The 25,116-nt window shown below is 39.7% G+C and overlaps 2 protein-coding genes across 11 annotated transcripts in view; one reads left to right on the top strand and one right to left on the bottom strand.

The window, feature by feature from the left end:
• Nucleotides 1-5,653, top strand: part of fxn (frataxin) — a 30,072-nt gene extending 24,419 nt beyond the window's left edge. For both annotated transcript variants that reach the window (XM_081611175.1, XM_008419304.3), the window contains exons 5-6: nucleotides 3,076-3,173; nucleotides 4,335-5,653. In XM_081611175.1, the coding sequence (XP_081467301.1) occupies nucleotides 3,076-3,173; nucleotides 4,335-4,473 (237 nt within the window). In that variant the 3' untranslated portion in view covers nucleotides 4,474-5,653. The remainder of the gene's footprint in view (nucleotides 1-3,075; nucleotides 3,174-4,334) is intronic.
• LOC103470682 (amyloid-beta A4 precursor protein-binding family A member 1) overlaps nucleotides 5,624-25,116 on the bottom strand; it is a 56,088-nt gene continuing 36,595 nt past the window's right edge. For all 9 annotated transcript variants that reach the window (XM_081611169.1, XM_081611171.1, XM_081611174.1 and 6 more), the window contains 6 exons: nucleotides 23,432-23,617; nucleotides 23,153-23,332; nucleotides 22,499-22,711; nucleotides 11,617-11,736; nucleotides 11,366-11,506; nucleotides 5,624-6,169 (listed from right to left, as the gene is read on the bottom strand). In XM_081611169.1, the coding sequence (XP_081467295.1) occupies nucleotides 6,098-6,169; nucleotides 11,366-11,506; nucleotides 11,617-11,736; nucleotides 22,499-22,711; nucleotides 23,153-23,332; nucleotides 23,432-23,617 (912 nt within the window). In that variant the 3' untranslated portion in view covers nucleotides 5,624-6,097. The remainder of the gene's footprint in view (nucleotides 6,170-11,365; nucleotides 11,507-11,616; nucleotides 11,737-22,498; nucleotides 22,712-23,152; nucleotides 23,333-23,431; nucleotides 23,618-25,116) is intronic.

Here is a 25,116-nt window from a genome sequence, read left to right as displayed (position 1 = left end):
CATGTTAGGAAGAGAAGTGGAAGCTGCAGGATCTTCAGAACAAACAGGTCATGATGCTGGGCTACTGATTATCCCTCTGTCTGGACACAGGATCAATAGAACCAGTTTAAAAGCTAAAATGAATGGTTATATGCCAGACATGGAAAACTGGGATGCTTCCATGTCATGATGGTCTCATGGCATCTCAAGGTGTCAACATTGCAGCCGAGGGAAATGCAACTTTAATTTGTAGCAATTCAAGAGCTACCCAGCTTTTATTGCTTCACAAAAAAATAATCATCACAGAAACTCCAAAGCAGGGGTGTGCTGTGGTGGCGCAGGGGTTAAGCACAACCCACATATGGAGGCCTCAGTCCTCGACGCGGCCGTCGCCGGCTCGATTCCTGGCCTGGCGACCCTTGCCGCATGTCCCCCCCCTCTCGCATTACCCACCTTCTTGTCAATTAACTATCAAATAAAGGCCACTAGAGCCAATAAAACCTAAAAAAAAAAAAAAAGAAACCCCAAAGCACACAAAGAAGCTATATATATATACATATATTAGAGATGTGCCGATCAGGTTTTTTCCTGCCGATAACGATTCCGATCACCCATGAGGGCCGATCACCGATACCAATCACATACTTATTATTTTTTTAATCATAAACACTACCAGTTACATTGTGTGGAAAAAGGAACCATGAATTCACCTTAATTTAGACAAAAACTTGTTTTTAATAACTTTTTCCAAGAAAAAAACAAAACAGGCATTGTTCAAATTGTACTACTATCAATAATACTATCTTTAACAGACTGATAACATATGGAGGCTCTGAAGAGGCTAAATAATGCAAAGAGCCAAAATAAAACCTCTCAACATTGCCAAAAAAATTCAAGTATAAAACTTAACATTCAAAGACAAATACAGGATCCATTACAATAAAGAATCCAGAGTTACTGAATGAAACCTTCCTGATAGCATGGCGGCTAGCTGATTACTGCTAGTTCTGAGTGACTGTTTCTGACTGAGCGGAGTAATTATGCAGAGCAGGGAGGAGATCGATTATTTTTTTAGAGATTATCTGTCTCATGTTAGGACAGCGAAAGTTTTAATACGTATGTAAAATGTATTTTTTAAGTTAGATGCTGCAGCTTTAAGCAGAGGTTTGGTGTGAGAGTCACTACCAGGTGGAGCAGAAGCGGCGCTCCGTCTGTGAAATATTACTACCTGTAGCGTAGCAGCGGTTCAACAGCGAGAGCAGAACCAGCGTCTTCATCGCAGCTCGAAGACTTAAATAATTTTGCGGGTTATTTGTTTAGCTTTCTGACCGTCATGCTAATCCGGGTGAGTGTTTGTAGCTGTGCTCTGCTTTACCTGCTATCTGATCCTCCATATGTCATTTTTACTGCAGTGAGCCTTGATGTAGCCAAACTACATCAAGTATGGCATTGTTTTTATGTCGTATTGGCTTCGTTGTGTTGATGCATTTTGACCTGCTTCAATTTTCCGCTGCAACACACAAACGTCCCCATTCACTCAGTGCGTTATAGTTCCACATAGCTTAGGATTTGTTGCTGCACGTTTGCGCAGTGTGAAGGAAAGAGGAGACCAGCTGCACAGGCAGGCTGAGAAATGAGATGCAGGTGATCGGTATCGGCAACAAGAGCCAATGATCGCTGATCACCGATTATACACTTTTTCATGGAAATTGGCCGATAATGATCAGTGGCCAATCGATCGGCACAACTCTAAAATATATAGATATATAGTCAACCGCAAACTGGAGCAGTGGCTCAAACAGATCCCAGGAACATCTCAGTCCAGAAATGTGCAGTTCTAGGCACAGCCAAGATACTGGAGGAGAACCTCAAGCTCCCAGGACTCTGGTAGAGGACCCGAGCTCAGAGGATGAAAGAGAGAGAGAAAGAGAGAGAGAGAGAGAGAGAGAGAGAGAGAGAGCACCCGTGGAGGGTGAGAAGGGAATTTAAAACTACTTTCACCCCTGTTTATACTGCAGAGTCATTGCTTACCATCAACCATGTGAATAGGGACAAAATATGTTGTTTTTTGTGGGACAAGATGTCCCACAAAAATAATGTGGGACATTATTTTTGTGTTGTGTGTTATTATTTTTTATTATGTGAGGTTGAAGCTGTGTAATATTAAGCATATCATTTCAGGTATACAGTGACCTGCTCAGTTCAGTGGACACATTGTGGCTGTGCTGTATCTGATAAATACTGTCATACAACCTTGTCACTAAAAGAATATTGTCCAATGTATTTAACAATAGCACAACCTGCTATAGTTTTCGGTTTGTAAATATGATGCTAGCATGATTTTAGACATGTTTATCACCGACACATAGACATGGCTATCTATCCGTGCTACAGTAGGGAAATCTGACAAGGTAGCACATATAGTCAGAACAGTGGGATGCAGTGTATTTTAGGGGTTAATTCTCTCCCCAGATTAGTAAGACTGAAATATAGACTGGTTTCATCCACCCCACAACAGTAATATTACTTCCAGAAATGAACAAACAAAAAAAATTGTTTTAGTATTAAAAAATGTTACGTCATTCGGTAAATGACACTTTAATGCAAAGTTGCATTAAGACTTGTATTTTAATGCAAAGTATTGACTTAGTAAAGTGTCATTATTTATTAATTGACACTTAATGACAACAGCCATAAACATTCATGAAGAACCGTTTATGAACCGTTTATGAAGGAGTTGTTATGTGGAACATGTCTCTCTTTCAAAAGAGACAGAAAAATATTATCTTGATGCAGCTGGATGCTCACAAAACCTCACCTGCATCTCTCATAGTTCATTTCCTATTTAAGCCAAACCAGTTGACGTTTGTCAAATTTCAACCATGCTCTGTCACCCTGGAGCCCTGCTGGGTCTGCGATGGATGGAACAATCAGAACTGTTCAGGCTGTTTTTCTTTATCCAGGGGACTTTAACATGGATACTTGTAATAAATAGTTAACTAAATAGGCAGCCATTCACTTCATCTAAAAAAATGTTTGATTGTAATTTAAGTTTAACACTTACTGTGTAACTGTATGTGTTCTGAATTTGTGCAGAGTGGTGTGTTGACAGTAAAGTTAGGTGGAGGCCATGGAACGTATGTTATCAACAAACAGACACCAAACAGACAGATATGGCTTTCTTCTCCTACCAGGTAACATACAGTCTATTATTGTCTATTATTGTAGAATATAATAAATAACCTATATTTAATTATTTTGTTTGAAGCTTTATTTCTTGAGATTTTTGTCTTTTAGAATGTACACTTCTTGAGTTAATTTTTTTCATATGTAATTTATTTTGAGGCAGAAACTACTAGAATATTTGTGGCTGTGGGAGGAAACCTATTTGGAAGTGAAACTCTGTGTGCAGAGAACAACATGAAGAGCCAAAGCTGATTTAAAAACATCCTTCTTTGCGTGAGGCATTGATGCTAACCACCGTCCAGCCAAGCACAGAAACTGCAACAGACCATGATGCAGTTTCTATTTATCTAAAAAATAAATAGAATGCTTCAGATGCATTCTATTCAGCTTCAGATTCCGTTCCTGAAGCAGCAAATCTGAAACTCTTACAATCTTGCTCATTTTCAGCACCTCTCCATAGAAGGCTTTTGAAGGGTAAAAAAAAGAATGAAAGGTAAAAAAAGAGGAGTAGAAAAATTATAGAAGTTAAAATTGCAAGGAAGAAAGTTTGGCCAGCATTAAAATGACCTTCATTCCATTTTCCCATGTGAGCAGCTTTGCCCAGACTCTGTTAAAGATGTTAAATGTCCATCTTTAGCTTTAGGTCAGTGGGAAGAGACTTCTGAGTTTGAGAACCTTAAAGGAGAAACAAGACCAAAGGATGTTTGAACGGGGGCCTTGAAGTCCCCACTGACTTCAAGGTCTAAGAGCACTATGATGTCTGACGACAAGAGTCACTAGAGAAGGTCACTAGTCACTAGAGAAGGTCACTAGTCACTAGAGAAGGTCACTAGTCACTAGAGAAGGTCACTAGTCACTAGAGAAGGTCAGACAAAAATGTCTGACCTTCTATAGTGTTTGGACTATGACTCCAGTGGCGTTCTGATTTTGTTATAAACTGAAACTCATACCAAATATATCTACTCAAAGGTTACAAAAAATCTCTAAAAATCTTCTTGCTAAGTTTTCTGACATTTAGCAAATATGAATAACTTGAATAATTCTAACTGAACTAAAACAAGAGAAGCTTGGCCAGATTTAACTTTATACAAGTGAAAAAAATATGCCTTAAATATCTGGTTTCAGACTCTAATTTTATTCCCTGCTTCTTTTTCCTTTTGCGTTCCCAGTGGACCGAAGCGCTACGACTGGACAGGAGAACGCTGGGTGTACACTCATGATGGAATTAGTCTCCACCAACTGCTTTCTAAAGAGTTTTCTGATCTCTTCAATAAAAACATCCATTTGTGTCATTTGCCATATTCTTGAAGCAGCGAATCTGAAGATGATGGACTGAGTGCAGTATGCTGACCAGAATGTTTCTATGGAAACCAAATGACCTGTATTGTCTGTCCCTCCCTCCCTTTTGAAGTTCATTACAGTCCAAACAGATTCTCTGATTCCTGCTGGGGGTTGATTTGCTTCCATATTCCTACCAAAGCCTTTTGCTGCTGTGTTGTTGTGCCTGACTGTACTTGAGTTTGTGTTCACTGCTCTTGTATTTCCTTCCTGTAGAAAATATAACAAGGAAAGATTATTCATATTTTCCAATCTGTTACTGTTTTAAACCCATATAGTTGAGCTTTTATTTTGAAAATGTGCATTTCTTCCTTTTATATTATGTTCCCACAGTCCCAATTTGTTTCATAGCCTCCCTGTTGTACTTTAACTCAGTCTAACTAAGGTTAAGAAAATGTTATTGAAATGAATGAGGAATGACACATAAAATACAATTTATTTTTATAAGTATTAGAAACATTGGAAGTGTTTCTGTGAGCAAAATTACACATAATAGTGCATCAATGACTTTCTTCTCACATTTGTCACTTGCAAGTTTCAAGCTTGGTGTATATCTATAAGGTAAATAGAAACCAGCACATCCCTGTACTAATATAAGAATTTATCTAAATTATTTTCGATGCTGAAAACAATGTGGACATGTAATGCACTGTCGGCATAACATAGTATTCTTCATTAAGGCCCTGGCTGACTGTTACTGATTATTACTAATTATTGCTGGTGTTGGTCAGAAGGGCCGATGGTGCAAAATTTGCAGCTTCGCTTGTCAGCCTGCCCAGGGCCGACACTGATGATGGCAAGCTACATCATCACTGTGTGAATGAGCCCTTTGAGATTTCAACTGGAGATATAAAGGGCTTTATAAATAAAATTGATTACTATTATTACTGACAAAGACATCTCCATGATGTGTAGCTGTTCTGTTCTACAGCGTTCCAGGTCACAGGAGGGTTAGAGGGGCTTCATGCACCCACCAGTGAAAGAGGGGTTCTCCCACTTGCTGTTAACAGATGCCAAAAAATGAAGCTAGAATAAAAACGAGTATTTCAGTAGAGATTAAAAGCTTTCACACTGGGATCATCTCCATAATGCAAGTGGCTCAAATATATAGGAAACGGGCTGAATAAATAAAAATTTCATTTTATTGCCATTTTCCTTTTTTTTCCATTTACATCAGCACACAAGGTTAGAATGCAAAGTGAAAGCAATACGTTTCTTATAACGCATGTCTCAGCTCATAAATGGTTATTCCACACACTAAGAGAACTGTCTATTTTTCATATTAAAACCTCTTGTAGTTGCCTAAACAGCAAAGAGATACTAAAATGTTTCTATTTTTAAGCTGAGGTTAACTTTTCAAACAGCAACAGCAAATCACACAGAGAACAACTTTATACTTTGTGCAGCTGGAGACTCGCATTCAATAAAGTGTCTTCATCCTTTCCAATGTAATAGACCCAAAAAAGAAGTCTTGTAGTAAATACAGTTTAATTTTGATTTTAAGTTGCACTAGACAAGAAAAAAAAGCTCCACTTGTGAACTATCATTTTATGTAGTAAACAATGCTGCATGGGCTTAAATTTTGAAAGGTTTATCAAATGTAGAGAGGCTGCTCCTGAGCGGTCAGCAGGCGATACATGGCTGCAGGCATGGTCTTCATGTGAATCTGAAAATCAGACAGGAGTAACATTTGAAAAGTGCAGTCAAAGGAGACATTTTAGAGAAGACACAAGAAAATAAGGAAACAAAATCAATTTTTCCAAGCTCCCAGTATGGTCATAAAATTCAAATATCATGAAAAAGTTAATTTAAATTAGTAATTCCATTAAGAAAGTGAAACTTGTATATTATATAAATTCATTACACAGACTGATATATTTCAAATGTGTTTTTTGTTTAATGTTGATTATTACTGACAACTAATGAAAACCCAAATTCATTATCTCAGAAAATTAGAACATTAAGACCAATACAAAATAATTTTTTTTAGAAATGTTGACCAAATGGAGTCCATCAGTCTGTGGCACGGTTCAGGTGTTATGAGCCCAGGTTGCTCTGATAGTGACCTTCCGGTCTTCAGCCTGGAGTATCACATCTTCCTCTTCACAATACCACATAGATTTTCTATGAAGACAGGTTTGCTGGCTAATTAAGAACAGGGATTCCATGGTCCTTAACCCAGGTACTGGTAGCTTTGGCACTGTGTGCGGGTGCCAAGTCCTGTTGGAAAATTACATTTCCATCTCCATAAAGTTGGTTAGCAGCAGGAAGCATGAAGTGCTCTAAAACTTCCTGGAAGGTGGCTGTTTGACCTTGAGCCCCAGAAAACACAGTCGACCAACACCAGCAGATGACATGGGACCCAAACCACCACTGACTGGGGAAACTTTGAATGGACCTCAAGCAACATTGATTCTGTGTCTCTGCTTTCTTCCTCCAGACTTTGGGACCTTGATTTCTAAAGGAAATGCTAAATTAATTTTCATCAGAGAACATAACTTTGGACCACTGAGCAGCAGTTTTTCTCTTCAGCTCATATGACACTTCTGATGCCGTCTCTTGTTCAGGAGTGGCTTGACACAAAGAATGCAACAGCTGAAACATGTCTTGCATATGTCTGTGTGTGGTGGTTCTTGGAGCACTGACTCCAGCTGCAGTCCACTCTTAGGGAATCTTCCCCACATTTTTAAATGGATTTTGTTTCACAATTCTCTCCAGGGTGTGGGTAACCTTTTTTTCCCTACCACATAATTTCCTTCCTTTCACCTCTCTATGAATATCTTTGGACACAGAGCTCTGTGAACAGTCAGCCTCTTTAACAATGACCTTTTGTGACTTGACCTCCTTATGCCACTGGTCATCTTTTGAGTAACTGTCAAGTCAGCAGTCTTCCCCATGATCATGTAGCCCAGTGCTTCCCCACTCTGGTCCTCAAAGCACACTGCCCTGCATGTTTTAGGCATTTCCTAATCGATAACTGATTAACAGGCGTTTGTTGAACGATGTCAGCTGAATCAGGCACATTAAAGCAGGGAAACCTAAAATATGTAGGAGTGTGCCTTGAGGACCAGGGTTGGGAAACACTGGTGTAGCCTACAGAACTAGACTGAGGGACCATTTAAAGACCTTTGAAGGTGTTTTGAATTACACTGAACAAAAGTATAAACGCCCCATGTCAAATAAGAGTTTTACGCAATAGATAGAGAAATTCAAAATATATTTGCAGTAATTACTGATCTCAATATTCCCATCGACTGACAGTCCTTTGAACATGATAAGGATCAGGTTGGTTTCTCGTAGGCGGTTACGGACAGTCTGAGGTATGATGCGTCTGTTGTGCAGATAATAGTCTGATAATAGACTTATCAGCTGTGTTTGTCGCTGGTCTGAGCCGATCCCGCAGATGGATGAGCCGGACATGGTGATTTTGTGCTGGAGTGGTCACACGTGGCTAATGAAGATGAGATCGATTTGCAGTAGTGCCAGTCTGTTGGAAACAAACTCTTAAACGGCCGGCCCGATAACGGACATTGAGCCGTGGAGCTACGTCCCTGCATCCAACATGTCAATGGAACGCTCCCGCACAACTTGCGACATCTGAGGCATTATGACAAAATTTTCCATTTTGGGGTGACCTTTTATTGTCCAGTCCAAGGATTGTCCAGTTGTTGCTCATTTTGTCTGATCACCCACTGGACATGTACCACCCATGCACAGAATAAAAAAATAACTCACTGAGTAATGCTCACTGACAACAAGTTGGATTAAAAATTATACACAAATCAAAAGAAATATTACTTTTGTACAATAAAATGTCAGCCAATGCTCATTTACAGTTGTTAACTCCTCATGGCAACAATATTTAACATGGGATGTTCATATTTTTGTTCAGTATAGTTAGCTGATTAGAGTGTAGCACCAGGTGTTTTCAATATCGGACCTTTCCACAATATTCTAATTTTCTGAGATACTGAATTTGGGGTTTTTATTAGTTATTAGTTATAATTGTAAACGTATATAATGGATTAATATAATATGCAAGTTTCACTTTTTTAATGGAATTACTGACATAAATCAACCTTTTCATGATATTAAAATTTTAGGACCTACACCTGTAAAGGAGACCTTCATAAAGTTGAAATCAGAATGTGATGAGCTGACTTCTGTTGGGGCTCCAAAACCAAACACTGAAAGTTGCAGGTTAAATTTATCAGGTAAGATTTGTGTCTGCATTTTATTAAACCATCGGCACATGAAAAACTACACAACTACTAGTTGCAAATGCAAAACCACAACCTAAACTATTATGGATTTGGGTGCCAGTTTTTTCACCTTAAAAGAAAAGTTTATAAATGTTTAATTACATAAGATGAACCTGTACTAAAAACCTGAGTTTGTTTAACAAAACATTTCCTTCTTTGAACAAATACACATAAGACAAACATCCTTTATGTTGTGATCTGTGTTTTCTGTGCATTTATTTTGAGGTTTTTCTGTGTTTATCAGTCTGTTCCCTTCAGTCTCTGTCTTCCCAGTTGATTGTTCCCAGCTGTGTCTAGTTCCCTGATTACCCTCCCTGTGTATTTAACCCCACCTGTTGTCTCTGTCCTTTGTTGGATCCTCGTTGTGCAACAAGTCAAGTGCAACGCCTGAGGATTTTCATCATTAAATCATCCTGGGTCTGCCTGCATCCTCTCTCACCACGCTACCTCCACAAATCATGACACTTTACTTGGCAGTCATGTTTATGCTTTATTGCATACATCAATGTTCTTAAATAGATCATTTTTAAAATGTTAATATTTTGAGCTTAAATCCCCAAATAGATTTTGGCTACTGTAAGGACTCAACTTTGAGCAGCTTATGTTATTCAATCTGCCTCTCTTGATTTTCATATTTAATTAGAGAACCATGACCCTGCTAAAATGCTGTGCTTTACTTTTTTTGCACCAATATTAATACGAAAGTCTTCTCCTACACTGTAAGACCACATGCAAGATTGTGAAAAAAGTGATTTCTTCAGTTTTTGCATTTTTATGACAATGCTAATGTATGATAAAGATAATCTGAGTAAATATTACAATAAAAGATTTCATCCATTAAGATAAAAAGTTATCCAAACAAAAATGGTTTTATTGGTAAAAGTTATTGCTCCTTTTGTTAAGTGATGAATTTACTTAACAAGAGTATGTTCACAATTGAACATTTTTAAGCAATTTTTTAAATAAATGCTTTCAATTTCACCAACCCAGGCCTGACTATTACAAGTACACAACATGTTGTAAAGTCACAAAGCAACCCAGAACAACATCTAAGGCATTGCAGCTCTTACTTTGCTCAATTACAGTCAGAGTTTATGATTCAACAATAAAAAAAGATACTAGAAAAAATGATCTCCAAGGCAAAATCCAATGCTGACCAAAATGAACATAAACGCCAATCTCACATTGGCTCTTGATCATCCCCAAAAGTCTGGAAAGGGCATTTTCTGAATGACCAAACAAGTCAAGTTTTGAGTGGCTTAGGCAAAGTCTGGAGAACTGAAGTATGATGTTAAGCATCCATCCGTCAGTCCGTCTTCTTTCGCTTATCCGGAATCGGGTCACCAGGGTAGCAGCCTAAGTAGGGTGGCCTAGGCTTCCCTCTCCCCAGTCATTTGTTCCAGCTCCTCCGGGGGAATCCCAAGGTGTTCCCAGGCCAACCGAGAAACATAGAACCGCCTGGGTTTCCTCCTGGTGGGATGTGCCCAGAACACTTCACCACAGAGGTATCCAGGAGGCATTCTGGCCCAAGCCATCTCAATCGCTCCTTTCGATGTAAAGGAGCAGTGGCTCTAATCTGAGTCCCTCCCAGATGACTGAGCTTTTCAACCCATCTCTAAGGAAGAGCCCAGACACCCTGCGAAGAAAAACTATTGCGGCCCTTTGTATCCATGACTGTATTCTTTTGGTCATGACCTAAAGCTCATGATCATAGATGAGGGTAGGAACATAGATTGACTAACCCAAAATGTCACCAAAATCACTCTGTCCCTCTAAAATCTTTCAGAAAATTGTAAAAGTGCATCAAATTGTGATGAATTTTAGCGTTTGCCAAATATCGTGATATATATCGTATCGTGAATATAGAATATAGTATCATGAGATTATTGGATCACCACACCCCTAATTTAGGGGCCATTACTTTTTCACATAGGGTCGGGTTATTTTGGATATATATTATTTCCTTTAATGAAACTGTCATTTGAAAATTGCATTTTGTTCTTATTCAAGTTGTCTTTATCCACTTTGTTTGATGATCTGAAACATTTATGTTGGTAGAAAAAAAGAAAAATGGAAGAAAAAGCAAGGAGTCAAAAAAATTTTTTCACAGCATCAGAAGCACCAGGGATCTCAATTGGGATTTAAGATAATCTTTCACTTTGAGGTGGCTCGGGCATCTGGTCAGGATGCCTCCTGGACGCCTCCCTGGTGAGGTGTTCCGGGCACGTCCCACCAGGAGGAGGCCTCGGGGAAGACACAGGATACGCTGGAGGGATTACGTCTCTCGGCTGTCCTGGGAACGTCTTGGGATTCCCCCGGAGGAGCTGGAAGAAGTGGCTGGGGAGAGGGAAGTCTGGGCCTCCCTTCTGAAGCTGCTGCCCCCGCGACCCGACCCCGGATAAGCGGAACAAAATGGATGGATGGATGGATAATCTTTCACTGTCAAAATTAATAAATCCCCAAAATTGTGTAAAAATGCATCCATTTTTCTGTCAAAGCAAACTTTGGAAACAATGTCAGCACTCTCATGTTCAAGTTCTAAGCAGCAGGATTTAAATGGCATGTTTTATCTCTAAATAAAGTATTGTGCAATGTCTCACCTCTCCCACAGCGTTGGACAGGATCTGGACAATTTTTTCATGGGGAGTTGCCACCACACTCTGATTATTGATCTCAATGATGCGATGGCCCACTCTTACACCTCCTCTTTCAGCAATTCCACCACGCATAAGGCTACAAATCTGATGAATAGATGCAGTAGTTTTTTCAGACAAAAAATACAACTTGAATTAAAAAGTTGACAGACTATAAACATATTTTTCTAAAAGAGCAAAACACCAGCCCTACTCACAATGCCATTCTGAACACTGAATCCCAGCTGGTAGCGCATATCTGGCCGCCTGATAAGGACTGTAGTTACTGGTGGACATCTGACAATATTCAATTTTATCCGAGACTGGTTCTTTAGACCCTATACAAAGGAAAGAATATATAATTCGTTTATTCTCAAAATGTACAATTCATTAAAGATATGAAAGAAATTTAAAATTAGCATAGGATGGTAAAAAGAAAACCAAGGGGCCACAACAACATGTGCCCCTTTAGTTTTTGTATTGTGGGTTGTCAGAGCAAAAGGTCTATAGTCATTGACGATCAATAAATGAACCTCCCTTGGTACCAGAACCAGGTAGGATGTCTTCCACAGTCCTGCAACCTTCTTTTGGTTCAAGCTAAGTTTGAAAAGATTTTGTAGAATCTCATAGAGCTGTTCTGCACAGGCCTTTGGGACTAACACCATTAGCCCTGCTCTAGCTCAGTCTCTCCAGATTCCTCTTCCCCCGACTTCTAGAGACAGAAAAATGGAAGGGGCAGGCAAAAGGAACAGCAGCGTCTTCTGATATGGAGACACAAGATGTAGAAGCAGAAGGATCAGTAGTTGAGGTGGAATATAAAATATTTGAGATGTGACCAGTCTAAATGTCACAAAGGAAGGTAGGAGCTACAATTGGCTGGGGGCAGGAGAAGGGGATTATGAGCTTGTTCCTAACTGTTGCAGAATGTATTTAGTTCATTTGCTCTGTCCAGACTTTCATCTACAGTACAGACCAAAAGTTTGGACACACCTATTCATTCAATGCGTTTCCTTTATTTTCATGACTATTGACATTGTAGATTCACACTGAAGGCATCAAAACTATAAATTAACATATGTGGAAATATGTACTAAACAAAAAAGTGTAAAACAACTGAAAATACACCTTATATTCTAGTTTCTTCAAAGTAGCAATCTTTTGCTGTGATTACTGCTTTGCACACTCTGCATTCTCTTGATGAGTTTCAAGAGGTCATCACCTGAAATGGTTTTCATTTCCACAGTCAAGTTAATAAGTGGGATTTCTTGCCTTATAAATGGGGTTGGGACAATCAGTTGTGTTGTGCAGAAGTCAGGTGGACACACAGCTGATAGTCCTACTGAATATAGTGTTAGAATTTGAATTAAGTAAAGAAAAACGAGTGGCCATCATTACTTTAAGAAATGAAGGTCAGTCAGTCCGAAAAATTGGCAAAACTTTGAAAGTGTCCCCAAGTGCAGTCGCAAAAACCATCAAGCGCTACAAAGAAACTGGCTCACATGAGGACCGCCCCAGGATAAGTTGCCGAGGATAAGTTCATCCGAGTCACCAGCCTCAGGTTAACAGCAGCTCAGATTAGAGACCTGGTCAATGCCACACAGAGTTCTAGCAGCAGACACATCTCTGCAACAACTGTTAAGAGGAGACTGAGTGAATCAGGCCTTCATGGTAGAATAGCTGCTAGGAAACCACTGGTAAGGACAGGCAACAAGCAGACGAGACTTGTTTGGGCTAAAGAACACAAGGAATGGACATTAGACCAGTGGAAATCTGTGCTTTGGTCGGATGAGTCCAAATTTGAGATCTTTGGTTCCAACCACCGTGTCTTTGTGTGACGCAGAAAAGGTGAGCAGATGGACTCTACATGCCTGGTTCCCACCGTGAAGCATGGAGGAGGAGGTGTGATGGTGTGGGGGTGCTTTGCTGGTGACACTGTTGGGGATTTATTCAAAATTGAAGGCATACTGAACCAGCATGGCTACCACAGCATCTTACATGCTATTCCATCCGGTTTGCGTTTAGTTGGACCATCATTTATTTTTCAACAGGACAATGACCCCAAACACACCTCCAGGCTGTGTAAGGGCTATTTGACCAAGAAGGCCAGATGACCTGGCCTCCACAGTCACCGGACCTGAACCCAATCAAGATGGTTTGGGGTGAGCTGGACCGCACAGTGAAGGCAAAAGGGCTAACAAGTGCTAAGCATCTCTGGGAACTTCTTCACGACTGTTGGAAGACCATTTCAGGTGTCGACCTCTTGAAGCTCATCAAGACAATGCCAAGAGTGAGCGAAGAAGTAATCAAAGCTAAAGGTGGCTACTTTGAAGAACCTAGAAAATAAGACATATTTTCAGTTGTTTCACACATTTTTGATGCCTTCAGTGTGAATCTACAATTTTCCATAGTCATGAAAATGAAGAAAACTCTTTGAATGAAAAGGTGTGTCCAAACTTTTGGTCTGTACTGTATCTGATCCTCCTTTTGTTTAAAGCCTGTGATCTTCTTCATCCCTGATCACACATCTCTGACATTGTTCTGCTGGAGCTTGTTCTCCAGTTTCCTCCTGTAAACCTCCTTATGATCTCTAATCGTGTCTTTAAGCTCCTTCTTTATACTCCTCAGCTATTAGTGAAGCATCTCACTGTTTGGGTGGGGTTGCTGTTGTCCCCAGAAGTTTATATCAGTTATACACTCAGTCAGGCACTGATGTCCTCTTCATCTGGATGAAACAATCCCAGTCTAAAGCCTCAGAACAACTTTACAGGACTTGCTCAACTTCATGTGTTGCAGTTCTTTTCAACCCAGGCTGCCTCTGAACAAGGGGTTTATATTATTCCAAGCAGAAAAACTAGACTGTGATCAAATATGGTCAAAAGAGGTATTGCTTTGGAAATGTATAAATTCTAAACACTTGCAACGAACAAATCCAACATGTTTTCTCTGGTAGCGTGGCTGACAAGGTGAATTGTCTCTGTTGTTGTATGATTGAACAGAACAATGCAACAGCCTCTTCATCAGCTTGTTTGAGTTTTTTTTAAGTCACTGACTCTGATGCTGCTAACCCCAACACAGAGCAGACTGCACTCTCCACAACAAATGTAAATGAGATCTGCAGCATCTTGCTGCCAATACCAAAGGACTAAAGTTTGATCAAGCAATACAGTCTGCTCCAACTCTTCTTGTGTACAGCTTCACTGTTGTGACTTCAGGCTTGTATCTCTCCACAGTAAACTGAGGTCTTCTTGTCAGATAGAGATTGATTGAAGTGATTGTCAAAGCCTTCTCTTTGTATTCTGAAGATTCTGATAAAACAACCTAGAAGGCTTTATCCCTTCTGGACTTTGAATTTTAAAGAATATGTAAAATAAATAAACAAACATTTTTTTAACACACACACATATACACATTATATATATTAGAGGTGTGCCAATCGATCGGCCACCGATCATAATCAGCCGATTTGGGTGAAAAAGTGTATAATCGGTGATCGCAGATCACGGTCTCTTGTTGCCGATCACACATACCGATCACCTGCATCCCATTTCTCAGCCTGCCTGTGCAGCTGGTCTCCTTTTTCCTTCACACTGGTCTCCTCTTTCCTTTGTTGCTGCGCGCAAACGCGCAGCAACAAATCCTAAGCGATGTGGAACTATAACGCACTGAGTGAATGGGGAAGTTTGCGTGTTGCGGCGGTGTAGCAGTATAATTTGCACAATGCCTGTTTTGTTTAGTTTTTTTCCTGAAAAAAGCCATTTAAAAGCTTTTATCTAAATTAAGGTGACTTCATGGTTCCTTTTTCCACGTAATGCTTATGATTAAAAAAAAATAATTATGTGATCGGTATCGGTGATTGGCCCTCATGGGTGATCGGAATTGGCAGGAAAAAACCTGATGGGCACATCTCTAATATATATATATATATATATATATATATATATATATATATATATATATATATATATATACTGCTCAAAAAATAAAGGGAACTTAAATGTTAAAGTGTCCCCTTTTTTTTAGCAGTGTATACACACACACACTAGAGATGTGCCGATCAGGTTTTTTTCTGTCGATACCGATACCAATCACCCCCTGAGGGCTGATCGCCGATACCGATCACCGATACCGATCACATAATTATTATTTTTATCATAAACACTACCGGTTACATTATGTGGAAAAAGGAACCATGAATTCACCTTAATTTAGACAAAAACTTGTTTTTAATAAATTTTTCCAAGAAAAAAACTAAACAAAACAGGCATTGTGCAAATTGTACTACTATCAATAATACTATCTTTAACAGACTGATAACATATGGAGGCTCTGAAGAGGCTAAATAATGCAAAGAGTCAAAATAAAACCTCTCAACATTGCCAAAAGATTCAAGTATAAAACTTAACATTCAAAGGCAAATATAGGATCCATTACAATAAACAATCCAGAGTTACTGAATGAAACCTTCCTGATAGCATGGCGGCTAGCTGATTACTGCTAGTTCTGATTGGCTGTTTCTGACTGAGCGGAGTAATTATGCAGAGCAGGGAGGAGATTGATTATTTTTTTAGAGATTATCTGTCTCATGTTAGGACAGCGAAAGTTTTAATACGTATGTAAAATGTATTTTTTTAGGTTACATGCTGCAGCTTTAAGCAGAGGTTTGGTGTGAGAGTCACTACCAGGTGGAGCAGAAGCGGCGCTCCGTCTGTCAAATATTACTACCTGTAGCGTAGCAGCGGTTCAACAGCGAGAGCAGAACCAGCGTCTTACATCGCAGCTCGAAGACTTAAATAATTTTGCGTGTTATTTGTTTAGCTTTCTGACCGTCATGCTAATCCAGGTGAGTGTTTGTAGCTGTGCTCTGCTTTACCTGCTATCTGATCCTCCATATGTCTTTTTTACTGCAGTGAGCCTCGATGTAGCCAAACTACATCAAGTATGGCATTGTTTTTATGTCGTATTAGCTTCTTGTGTTGATGCATTTTGACCTGCTTCAATTTTCCGCTGCAACACGCAAACGTCCCCATTCACTCAGAGCGTTATAGTTCCACATAGCTTAGGATTTGTTGCTGCACGTTTGCGCAGTGTGAAGGAAAGAGGAGACCAGCTGCACAGGCAGGCTGAGAAATGAGATGCAGGTGATCGGTATCGGCAACAAGAGCCAATGATCGCCGATCACGCACTTTTTCACGAAAATCGGCCCAATTATGATCGGTGACCGATTGATCGGCACACCTCTAATATATACATATGGCAGAGATGCCATATGTGTGTGTGTGTGTGTGTGTGAGACAGGTGGAACCACCAGGTGTCGCTCCCTCGACAGCTTGACCTTCCATAAAAGGGAAGCTGGCAGGGTGGTGGCCAGGTGTTAATTTCCTGTGTGACCAGGTGTGTGCTGGCCCTACATGCACCACTGGCTGGTAAGATTTGGAGGAAAACTGTTAAATTTATTCTTTTAAATAAGGTGGTGCTAATGTGGTGTTTTATTAATGATGTTTTGAGGTTGCTTTACCTGGGCGTGTGGCTACTTGACGCCGCAGGTAAGTTTTATGCATTTGTCTCTTTTAATTAGATTGAATTGTGCGCTTTTATATATATCAGTATATTGTTTTTATGTGGTAGGGCTGCATCAGATCTACCATATCAAGGGTGGCTCTCGAGTTGGTGTGGTAAACCAGAGAGCATGGGTTTATCTGATGCAGGCATGCAGTGTTTTTAATGTTTTTAGATTGACTTGATTAAAGTGATTTAATAAGTATTCAGTCATTTTTGTTTTTTACATTTATATCACTGCTCCTGCTGTTTCTTTTAAATTAGATTTTTTTGTTAGTCTGCCCAGTGTTGGATTGTTTCTCTTGTTTTAGTGTTTGTGAGGGCAGGCTAACAATTTTTTCCCATTTATTTTGTTTTGTTTTTGGATCACTTCCTAAAAATGCACACCTTATTTGTATAACAATAAAATTTGCTGATTGAATTTATGCTTGTTTATTGCATTTCGGCGGGGGGAGTTGTAACATATATATAAACAACCTTTAACAAGAAGAAACCTCCAGCAGATCTGGATTCAGGATGTAACCGGATGGTTTATTAGTTGTAAAATGGTGTTTTTGTATTAGTGGCTGTAAATTTCCACCCATGACGGGCCCATAAACCTTTCCCCATATTCACTTACACCTGTAGTGTTGCCTGGCTCATTAGTATATATGTGCACACACCAAGTTATTGATTCTACGAGCATTGGCTGTTAGGCCGGTCACTGCATATGGTTGGAGGTGTGCCGACTCACACCTCCAACCATATCTTTACTGGTGAGCGCTGGCGCCGTGCTCATCAGGCTGACTGTAACAATCATTGGTCTTGATAATTGGGTAAATGGGCTTTTAATTTGTCATTTTTGGCATGTCTGTTGTGACTTCTAATTGTTTTTTAGAATGTATGAATTTGGATTCCCACTGCAGCTGTCTGAATCAGTCACTACTCTTAGTGCGGTTGTGACTGATTAAGGTACATGTTTTTGTGGTTTTACTGTTAGCAGACACTTTATCAATTGTCATTTTGTGTGCTACGAATTGCTGCTGTAGCATATTATAGTCTAATCTATGTGCCTTTTTCTTTTTCTGTCGCTAGGAGATTTGGAGTTTGTGAAAGGCTGGTTGTTGTGCTTTAAAATATGAAGTTACATTTGCGTCACGATTATTCAATAATAAAATTTTTTTAAAAATCATCAATCCATTCATTTTCTTACACCCTTGTGCCTTATTAGTGTCAGGAGGTTTGCTGGTGTCTATCTCCAGCTAATGTTCCGGGCGAGAGGCGGGGTCACCCTGGACAGGTCGCCAGCAGACAGACAGACAGGACAAACAACCACACTCACACCTAGGGAGAATTTGGAGAGGCCAATTAACCTGACAGTCATGTTTTTGGACTGCGGGAGGAAGTCGGAGTACCCGGAGAAAACCCACCATGCACAGGGAGAACATACAAGCTCCAGTTATATAAGATATTACAACCGGAAAATGAGGCCAGATGTCCAGACGGCGTCTCAGGGCGGAGCCAAACCATCCCGCCAGGTGATTCGAACGTGGCGGAGGAGGTTGGAAGACGGGAAGCCCCTTAGCGCTCGCCGGCTTCTCGATCAAGCTAGGTAGCTCGAGGAGGAGCGAGTCCACAGACATACGGAGCCCGGGGTTGACTGAGCATTAGCTCAGCCGCCTACCTTCCACCGCGGTGCTTCCCAGCTGGGAAGCAACATCCGAACCGCAGCTGCTCCTGCTGTCGTCCTCGTCACTATCGTCTTCTCTGTCGGTGGGATTATCTGATAAACGCTCAGCGTAGCTAGCATCTCCCACGAGCAGCGACCGGATTCGATGGACCTGACGCCCCGCTTCGCTAGCCTAGAAAAGGCTAGCTCCGGCTCCTCTCTTCCAGCGGGAGGAGAATACAGGGATGCCTGGGGGCCCAGGCATCCGGTGCCCATCAAGGACATGATGTACCCCGTCTGACAAGATGGGCAAAACGGACGTTCGCTCTTAAAACAGTTCTATCTTACGCTGAAGAAAAAGAGGGATAAGTAACGGTCCAGTCTGACCGTTACTTATACAGACCGGGATGAGGCCCACCCAGTAGGTGGGCGTGGACTAGGCTTTCTTCAGCTGCGCATGAGGGATAAACCCACTAGAGATGGCCTTAAAGGGCGAAGCCTAAATGAAATAGATCTTGAGGATTTACCCGGTGTCAAGGCGATCCATACGGGCGCCGCCAGGAATCTTGGACCCCATGACAAAAAATTATATTGGGCGCAACTACTGTTACAGTTTCTTGAGTCTATCTGACCCATCAATATATATATCATATAATAATTTCAAAAGTTTGCAACTGCCTTGCTTTCTTTGGTCCAATACTGATCCTAGCACAATATGCACTACTCATGAATTTTACATGAAACAGTCTGCATACAATACAGCAAATAGGTTGCTTAAATTTTTTTATTATTAGTTTTATCTCATTGAAATGTCTCTTCCCACTTGCAACAGTCTCAGACAACGTGCAAAATATACATAAAACTCCTAAAAAAATGCTATGTAGTTGCATTTTACTCAAGCTGCAGTATGCAACTTTAATCAAAAATATGTTTTCTCTATATTTGTTAAAGCTGTCTCAATGTTGTGACAGTTTGTTATGAGACAGATAATCTGAAAACAATTAATCTCCTCCCTGAACTACTGTTAGCTAAAGTAATGCACCGTTCTGACTAGACACAACCATTCAGAACCAGGAGGAGGGTTTTAGTGTTAAGCAACTTCATTCACTCACTGCTAAATATGCTAATGGTGGAGAAAAAACTTGCTACACCAAAACTGTTTATCTGCCATCATTGGTACCTATGCTAACTAAACTGAGCATTCACAATTTGAATCTGCATAGCTCTGTGCTTTGCTAGCTTGCTCTGTGCTTTGCTAGCTGCAGCATAGCACAGAGCAAGCGGGTAGGACAGGGGTGGGCAACTCCAGGCCTGGAGGGCCTCCAGCAACTTTTAGATGTGTCTCTACTTCAACACACCTGAGTCAAATAATGAGGTTGTTGGCAGGACTCTGGAGAACCTGCCTGCACTGAGGAGGTGATTCAGCTGTTGGATTAAAGTGTGTTGGACCAGGGAGACATCTAAAAGTTGCAGGACACCGGCCCTGGAGGACCAGGATTGCCTACCCCTGGAGTAGGAGGATGAGCAGCGACATGAGATTACGATACACGGCGCTAAAACCCGCCTCCTGCCTCTGATTGGTTGTTTCTTGATAGCACTGGGAGAAGGCAGAGGAAATAATTTTTTCACAAATTATCTCTCATGCCACACCATCACAACACAATGACAGTTCAAACAAATATGTAAAACATTTTTTATAAAAATTACATACTGCAGCTTTAATTTCACTTAGAAGAGGACGGGTCAGGAGGGACGTGGCAACATATATCTGTAATTTAAAAACAAGCAAAGGTAAAACTGTTTGGCCTGGCTGCAGACCTGTCAGGAGGCTGTTTTTTATTATCATTTTATAAAGATTGTTTGAATTTCTGTCAGCAACAAATGCATTGTTTTTGTTGTGTAATTGTAAAAAGAGCAAAGACACAGAAAATCCCTATTATTTCCTGGAATGATGCTAACTACGTTGTCATTGTTGCTCATCGTTTTCACTGGGACAAGGGTAAGAGGTTTATGTTGGTATCGGGGATTAGAGCTGCTGCTGACTGACTCACCTTGTGGTAAAAGGTACAGGGACAAGTTAAATATATGAATATCTTGGTATTTCTTTTACTTAATTCATTAAAAGCTATGGAGGCAAACAGTAGTCTGTAGCTAAGCCAACTATGCTAAATGGTTGATAATCTCACACAGTCTACTCACCTCTCTTGGAGAAAAACTGTTACAAATAGACACTCTTGTCTTTTTCTCTTATCTTTCTATTTTTTTGAAAACTTGACTATTATTTTTCTAGGCAGCATAGTTACTGCCACAGTCGTTCTTGTCAAGCACACTAAGCAGGAACGAACCATTTAACACAGATACGGGGGGATTTCAGTGCAAATATAGATGTGTGCTTTTGGTCTGGGAGGGGTAACATTACATTTTTACTGCTAAAAACTATTTAAGAAAGACACAATAACAGTAATTGACAGGGCCTCAATTTTTTTTCTATTTCTGTAAAAATAAATAAATAAATAAATAAAATTTGTGGTGGGCCACCTGTGGTCAAGGGCCCTTGGAATTGTCATAACTTTTTCCCTCTATACCTGCCCCTGGATCCATAAAACTAAGTGCCTGGAGCTGCAGACCTCATATTATACGATGAGCCAGAAGAAAGCTTTCAAAAGCCTGGAGAATACAATCATATAGCTTCATGTTGGGTCAAGCAGTTAGGATCAAAAAAGCATTAAATGGCTGTCGACTTCTTTCTGCCAGGTGAGTAGTGAGTTGTGCTATTTTAAGTAATTAGTCTATGATAACAATGCTATGCTAACAACAAACTAACTCATATTATTTTATTATCTTGAATCTAGGCCCCGCCCAGGATGATCATGTGAGATTGACAAGCAAAACTTGAGTTCAACCAGAAAAAGGGAGTCAAACAAAACTTTGAGGCTGAAAAAAACTTGAGAATCTCAACCAAAAACTTTGGCTGTCAACTAAAACATTCTGACATCCGCAAATAAAAGTTTGTTCTGCTATTTCACTTCAAACTATTTCACTTCAAACAAAAATGAGTGATTTTAATTTAAACAAAATAGAAAAAGCTTTTTAAACACAATTGTTTTTGTTTAAAAAAAAAAAGAATCATTACAATTCAAAAAGTTTTGACCAGTTTCATGTTCTTTGATTGAATTTGTTTTTGTTTGAAACAAAAAAATTTTTGCAAATCAAAAAGTTTTGGTCACAATTTTATTTTTTAACTTTTTTTTTTATTGAATAATTGTGAAACAAATGTAACTCTATATTAATACCAGCACTTTACAACCATTCATGTTCTACTTAACCAGAGACAAATAAGCGTATTAAATGCAGCTCTGCAGGACTTTGATTTGTGTAAACTTGGATTTACTTTTTTTTTTTACTTATCTTTATTTTACCCCATTAATTTATGTTGTTACTAATTTGATTTGTAGTGGTTTTTGTTTTGAGTCTCAAATTACTTCCAATTTTAGTCTTGGGTTGCTATTCTTTATCGGGTTATAAATTACAATAATGAAGTTTATTTTTAATATTGTAAAAATGTAAATAAAGCATTTTGTGCACTACTTTAGCTTTGTCCGGTAAGTTTGAAGCCAGACCTACCTGGGTACTGTTAATAGGGAGACCCTTGGCCATCATTTGAGAAGTCTACCAGTTGGCTTTAGTGCCACGTCCTTTGCCACAATCCGGGTCCTTCCTCCGTTTTACAAGTACAGGAATCAATCTGCTATGACCAACTTTAGGTATCTATAAGGATCTTTTCAAAACTCTGTGGCACATCAGCGGCAATAACCATCTCTAACAGGACAGTACACCCTGGAAACACTGGCCAATGACAGTCTGGAGCACCTGACTGTTAAATATCATGCACATACCTTTATGATGCTCTGGCAAGTTGACAGAGGCAGTCCAACCAGACTGGTTCCATTGATTGACATGATCTGATCCCCTATGTTGACTCTACCAGACCTCTCAGCTGGCCCAGCATGCATCATATTTGCAATGATAACAGTAGGTAGAATGGAGCCCCATCCACTCTCCACAATGACCACACCCAGAATCTCACCTTTAGCTTTTTCTATACACACCTGAGATAAAAGAGAGTAACCCAAAAGGAGATAACATAAAATTAGCACACATAAAAGACAACACACTGAAAAACCCTGGAATCAGAATCCTAATTCTGATTCTGACCTCTGGTTGTGTTCAGCCGAAGAGTTCAAGCTCTTCCTGAAATGTCTTACAGAATGTTTAGGATGCCTAACTAAGGGAGATTGCTGTCAATCTCCCCTAACAAAATCCCTTTTGGCCGTGAGAAAAGACAAAAGATTGAAACAGACCCACTTTATGTATTTTTTAAAATAATTTTTCAGTCAACTTGAATAACTGCATCCTGAAAGATGAATATTTGAAGACAGTAAGATAATACCAACAGTATGTCCAGTTAATTAATTTTCTTCTATACATAGTAGTTCTGACAAAGAAAAATAGAATCCAAAATATCATTGAATAATTCATTGCCAACTTACATCTTTGCAGTTTTCAGACCTGGAGAAGTGAACAAGATCCTCATTATACATGTCCTGAGTGCTCATCAGGTCACTGTATTCTGTCTGACTAAGGTCCTCAGGATTGATCCCATTTGCCCTTAGGAATTCCTGGTATGCCACACTGAAAGCCTGACCAATGGACTGGGCAATCAACTGAGCCTGGGAAAATGACAAACTTAGAAATAAATAATTCAAGAGTAATCCAAAGGGAGATAATATAAAATTAGCTAAAATGCCATGATAATCAACAGAACTCACATCTTCAGATTCAAACACATGGCAAATCATCTTGTGCTGGTGCTTACTGTCCTGACTTGGGTCTGAAACCTCCACATTCTCCTGAGAGTCACAGTGAGGCAACCTTCTCCTGGCCATCAGAACCACAATGTTGCCAATATCAGCAATGTAGGAGATGGTTCGCAAAGCATTGTCTATCATGGTTTCCTTAAAAACAACAAAACATTTTAGTGGAAGAAACCAAAAAAAATAATAAAACTATGGTTCTCAAAACAAAGATTGTGACTGCAAAGTGGAATGTTTTGACATAATCTCCAGAAAACAAATTAAATGTAACAATAAATTAAAACAAGAGCATTTTTTATTAGATGTTTTACAAGAGAAGGCAACATGAGTCAATGAGTTGGTTTCTCTTTTGGTTTACATTAAGCCCATTTTCATTTGGCTGCTGCAAGATCTGTCCATTCCAGGAATGGACAGATCCATTCCTGGAATGGACAGATCCATTCCTGGTATTAACTTTCGTCCTGACAGAATGAGATAAAAGTACAGACTAAAGCTTTGTCATTCACATCTGAAGGGATCAGACTTCAGTTAGCCTCATAGTGCAAAGAAACACTGAGACGCTCCATATGCTGATGGCATCATCCACAATGTACTGATATTTTTGTAAAATCACTAATGTGATATGTCACTTGCACTGTATTATTGTTTTAAACACTGTTGTGGCTGTTTTTAAATGTAGCTCAACAGACAGTGAGAATAAAAATGTTTGACTGCACCGAACTCTGCTAAAGACTTTATCCTCCACTGACCTTACAGTTCCCTGGCATCTGTCAAGTGTTTTATACACCCCCGGCCTTAGCAGTGTGTAATGGTGAATGATAGCATCACACAAGGCTATATAGCTCATATTCTTATGTGATTGATATGATATTTAACTATAGGTAACATAAACCCCAAAAAGGTCCAAATAAGCTCACTCCAGTTTCTCAATTCACTGATGGATAAAATAAAAAAGGGCAGTGTTTCCCAACCCTGGCCCTCAAGGCAAACTGCCCTGCATGTTTTAGGTGTTTTCTTAATTCAGCCCAAGTGATTTCAGTTGATGGGAGATTAACAGGTGTGTGCTGAACTTCAGTCAGTTGATTCAGGTGCATTAAAGCAGGGAAACATCCAAAACATGTGTGCCTTGGGAAACTTTAGAGTATCCTCTTAGAAAGTGTAGGAATATTTTAAAATTGTCTGAGATTTACGGTCACAAAATGTTTTTTGTAAACTCAGAGATAGGTATTAATTCTGCCACTTAAGTGTGGGGTCTGAGAATAACTGTCCAGAAAATGTTTTGTGATATGAATTTGCTCATTGCATGGACAGGATGCAACGTTAGTGTCCAATATAAACAGGGTCAGTTAGTCCCTTCCTAGTCTAGTCATCTTGGTTATTCCATTTGGAAATTCCTTCCTCCCTGACTGCAAGGGCATTCTAGTGAATATCAGTTATATTTACTAAAAGGAGCATGAGATAACACAGTCAAGACATTAATTTCATCTTTAGGATGCACTAGAGAACAATTTGTGCAGCAGCCTGACTCTACCATCATCTATACAGGATCTTGGTGAAAAATAATACAAGTTTGGACAGAAATAAATGCCAATTAAAGCCAATGGCAGTTCAGCAAATATCAACATGTGCAACAGGCAGTA

This window comes from Poecilia reticulata, chromosome 9 (assembly GCF_904066995.2).
Source record: "Poecilia reticulata chromosome 9, P_reticulata-male-v2, whole genome shotgun sequence".
NCBI lineage: Eukaryota > Metazoa > Chordata > Actinopteri > Cyprinodontiformes > Poeciliidae > Poecilia > Poecilia reticulata.
Note: the sequence above shows the minus strand (reverse complement) of the source record. Positions and strands in the feature narration are given on the sequence as shown.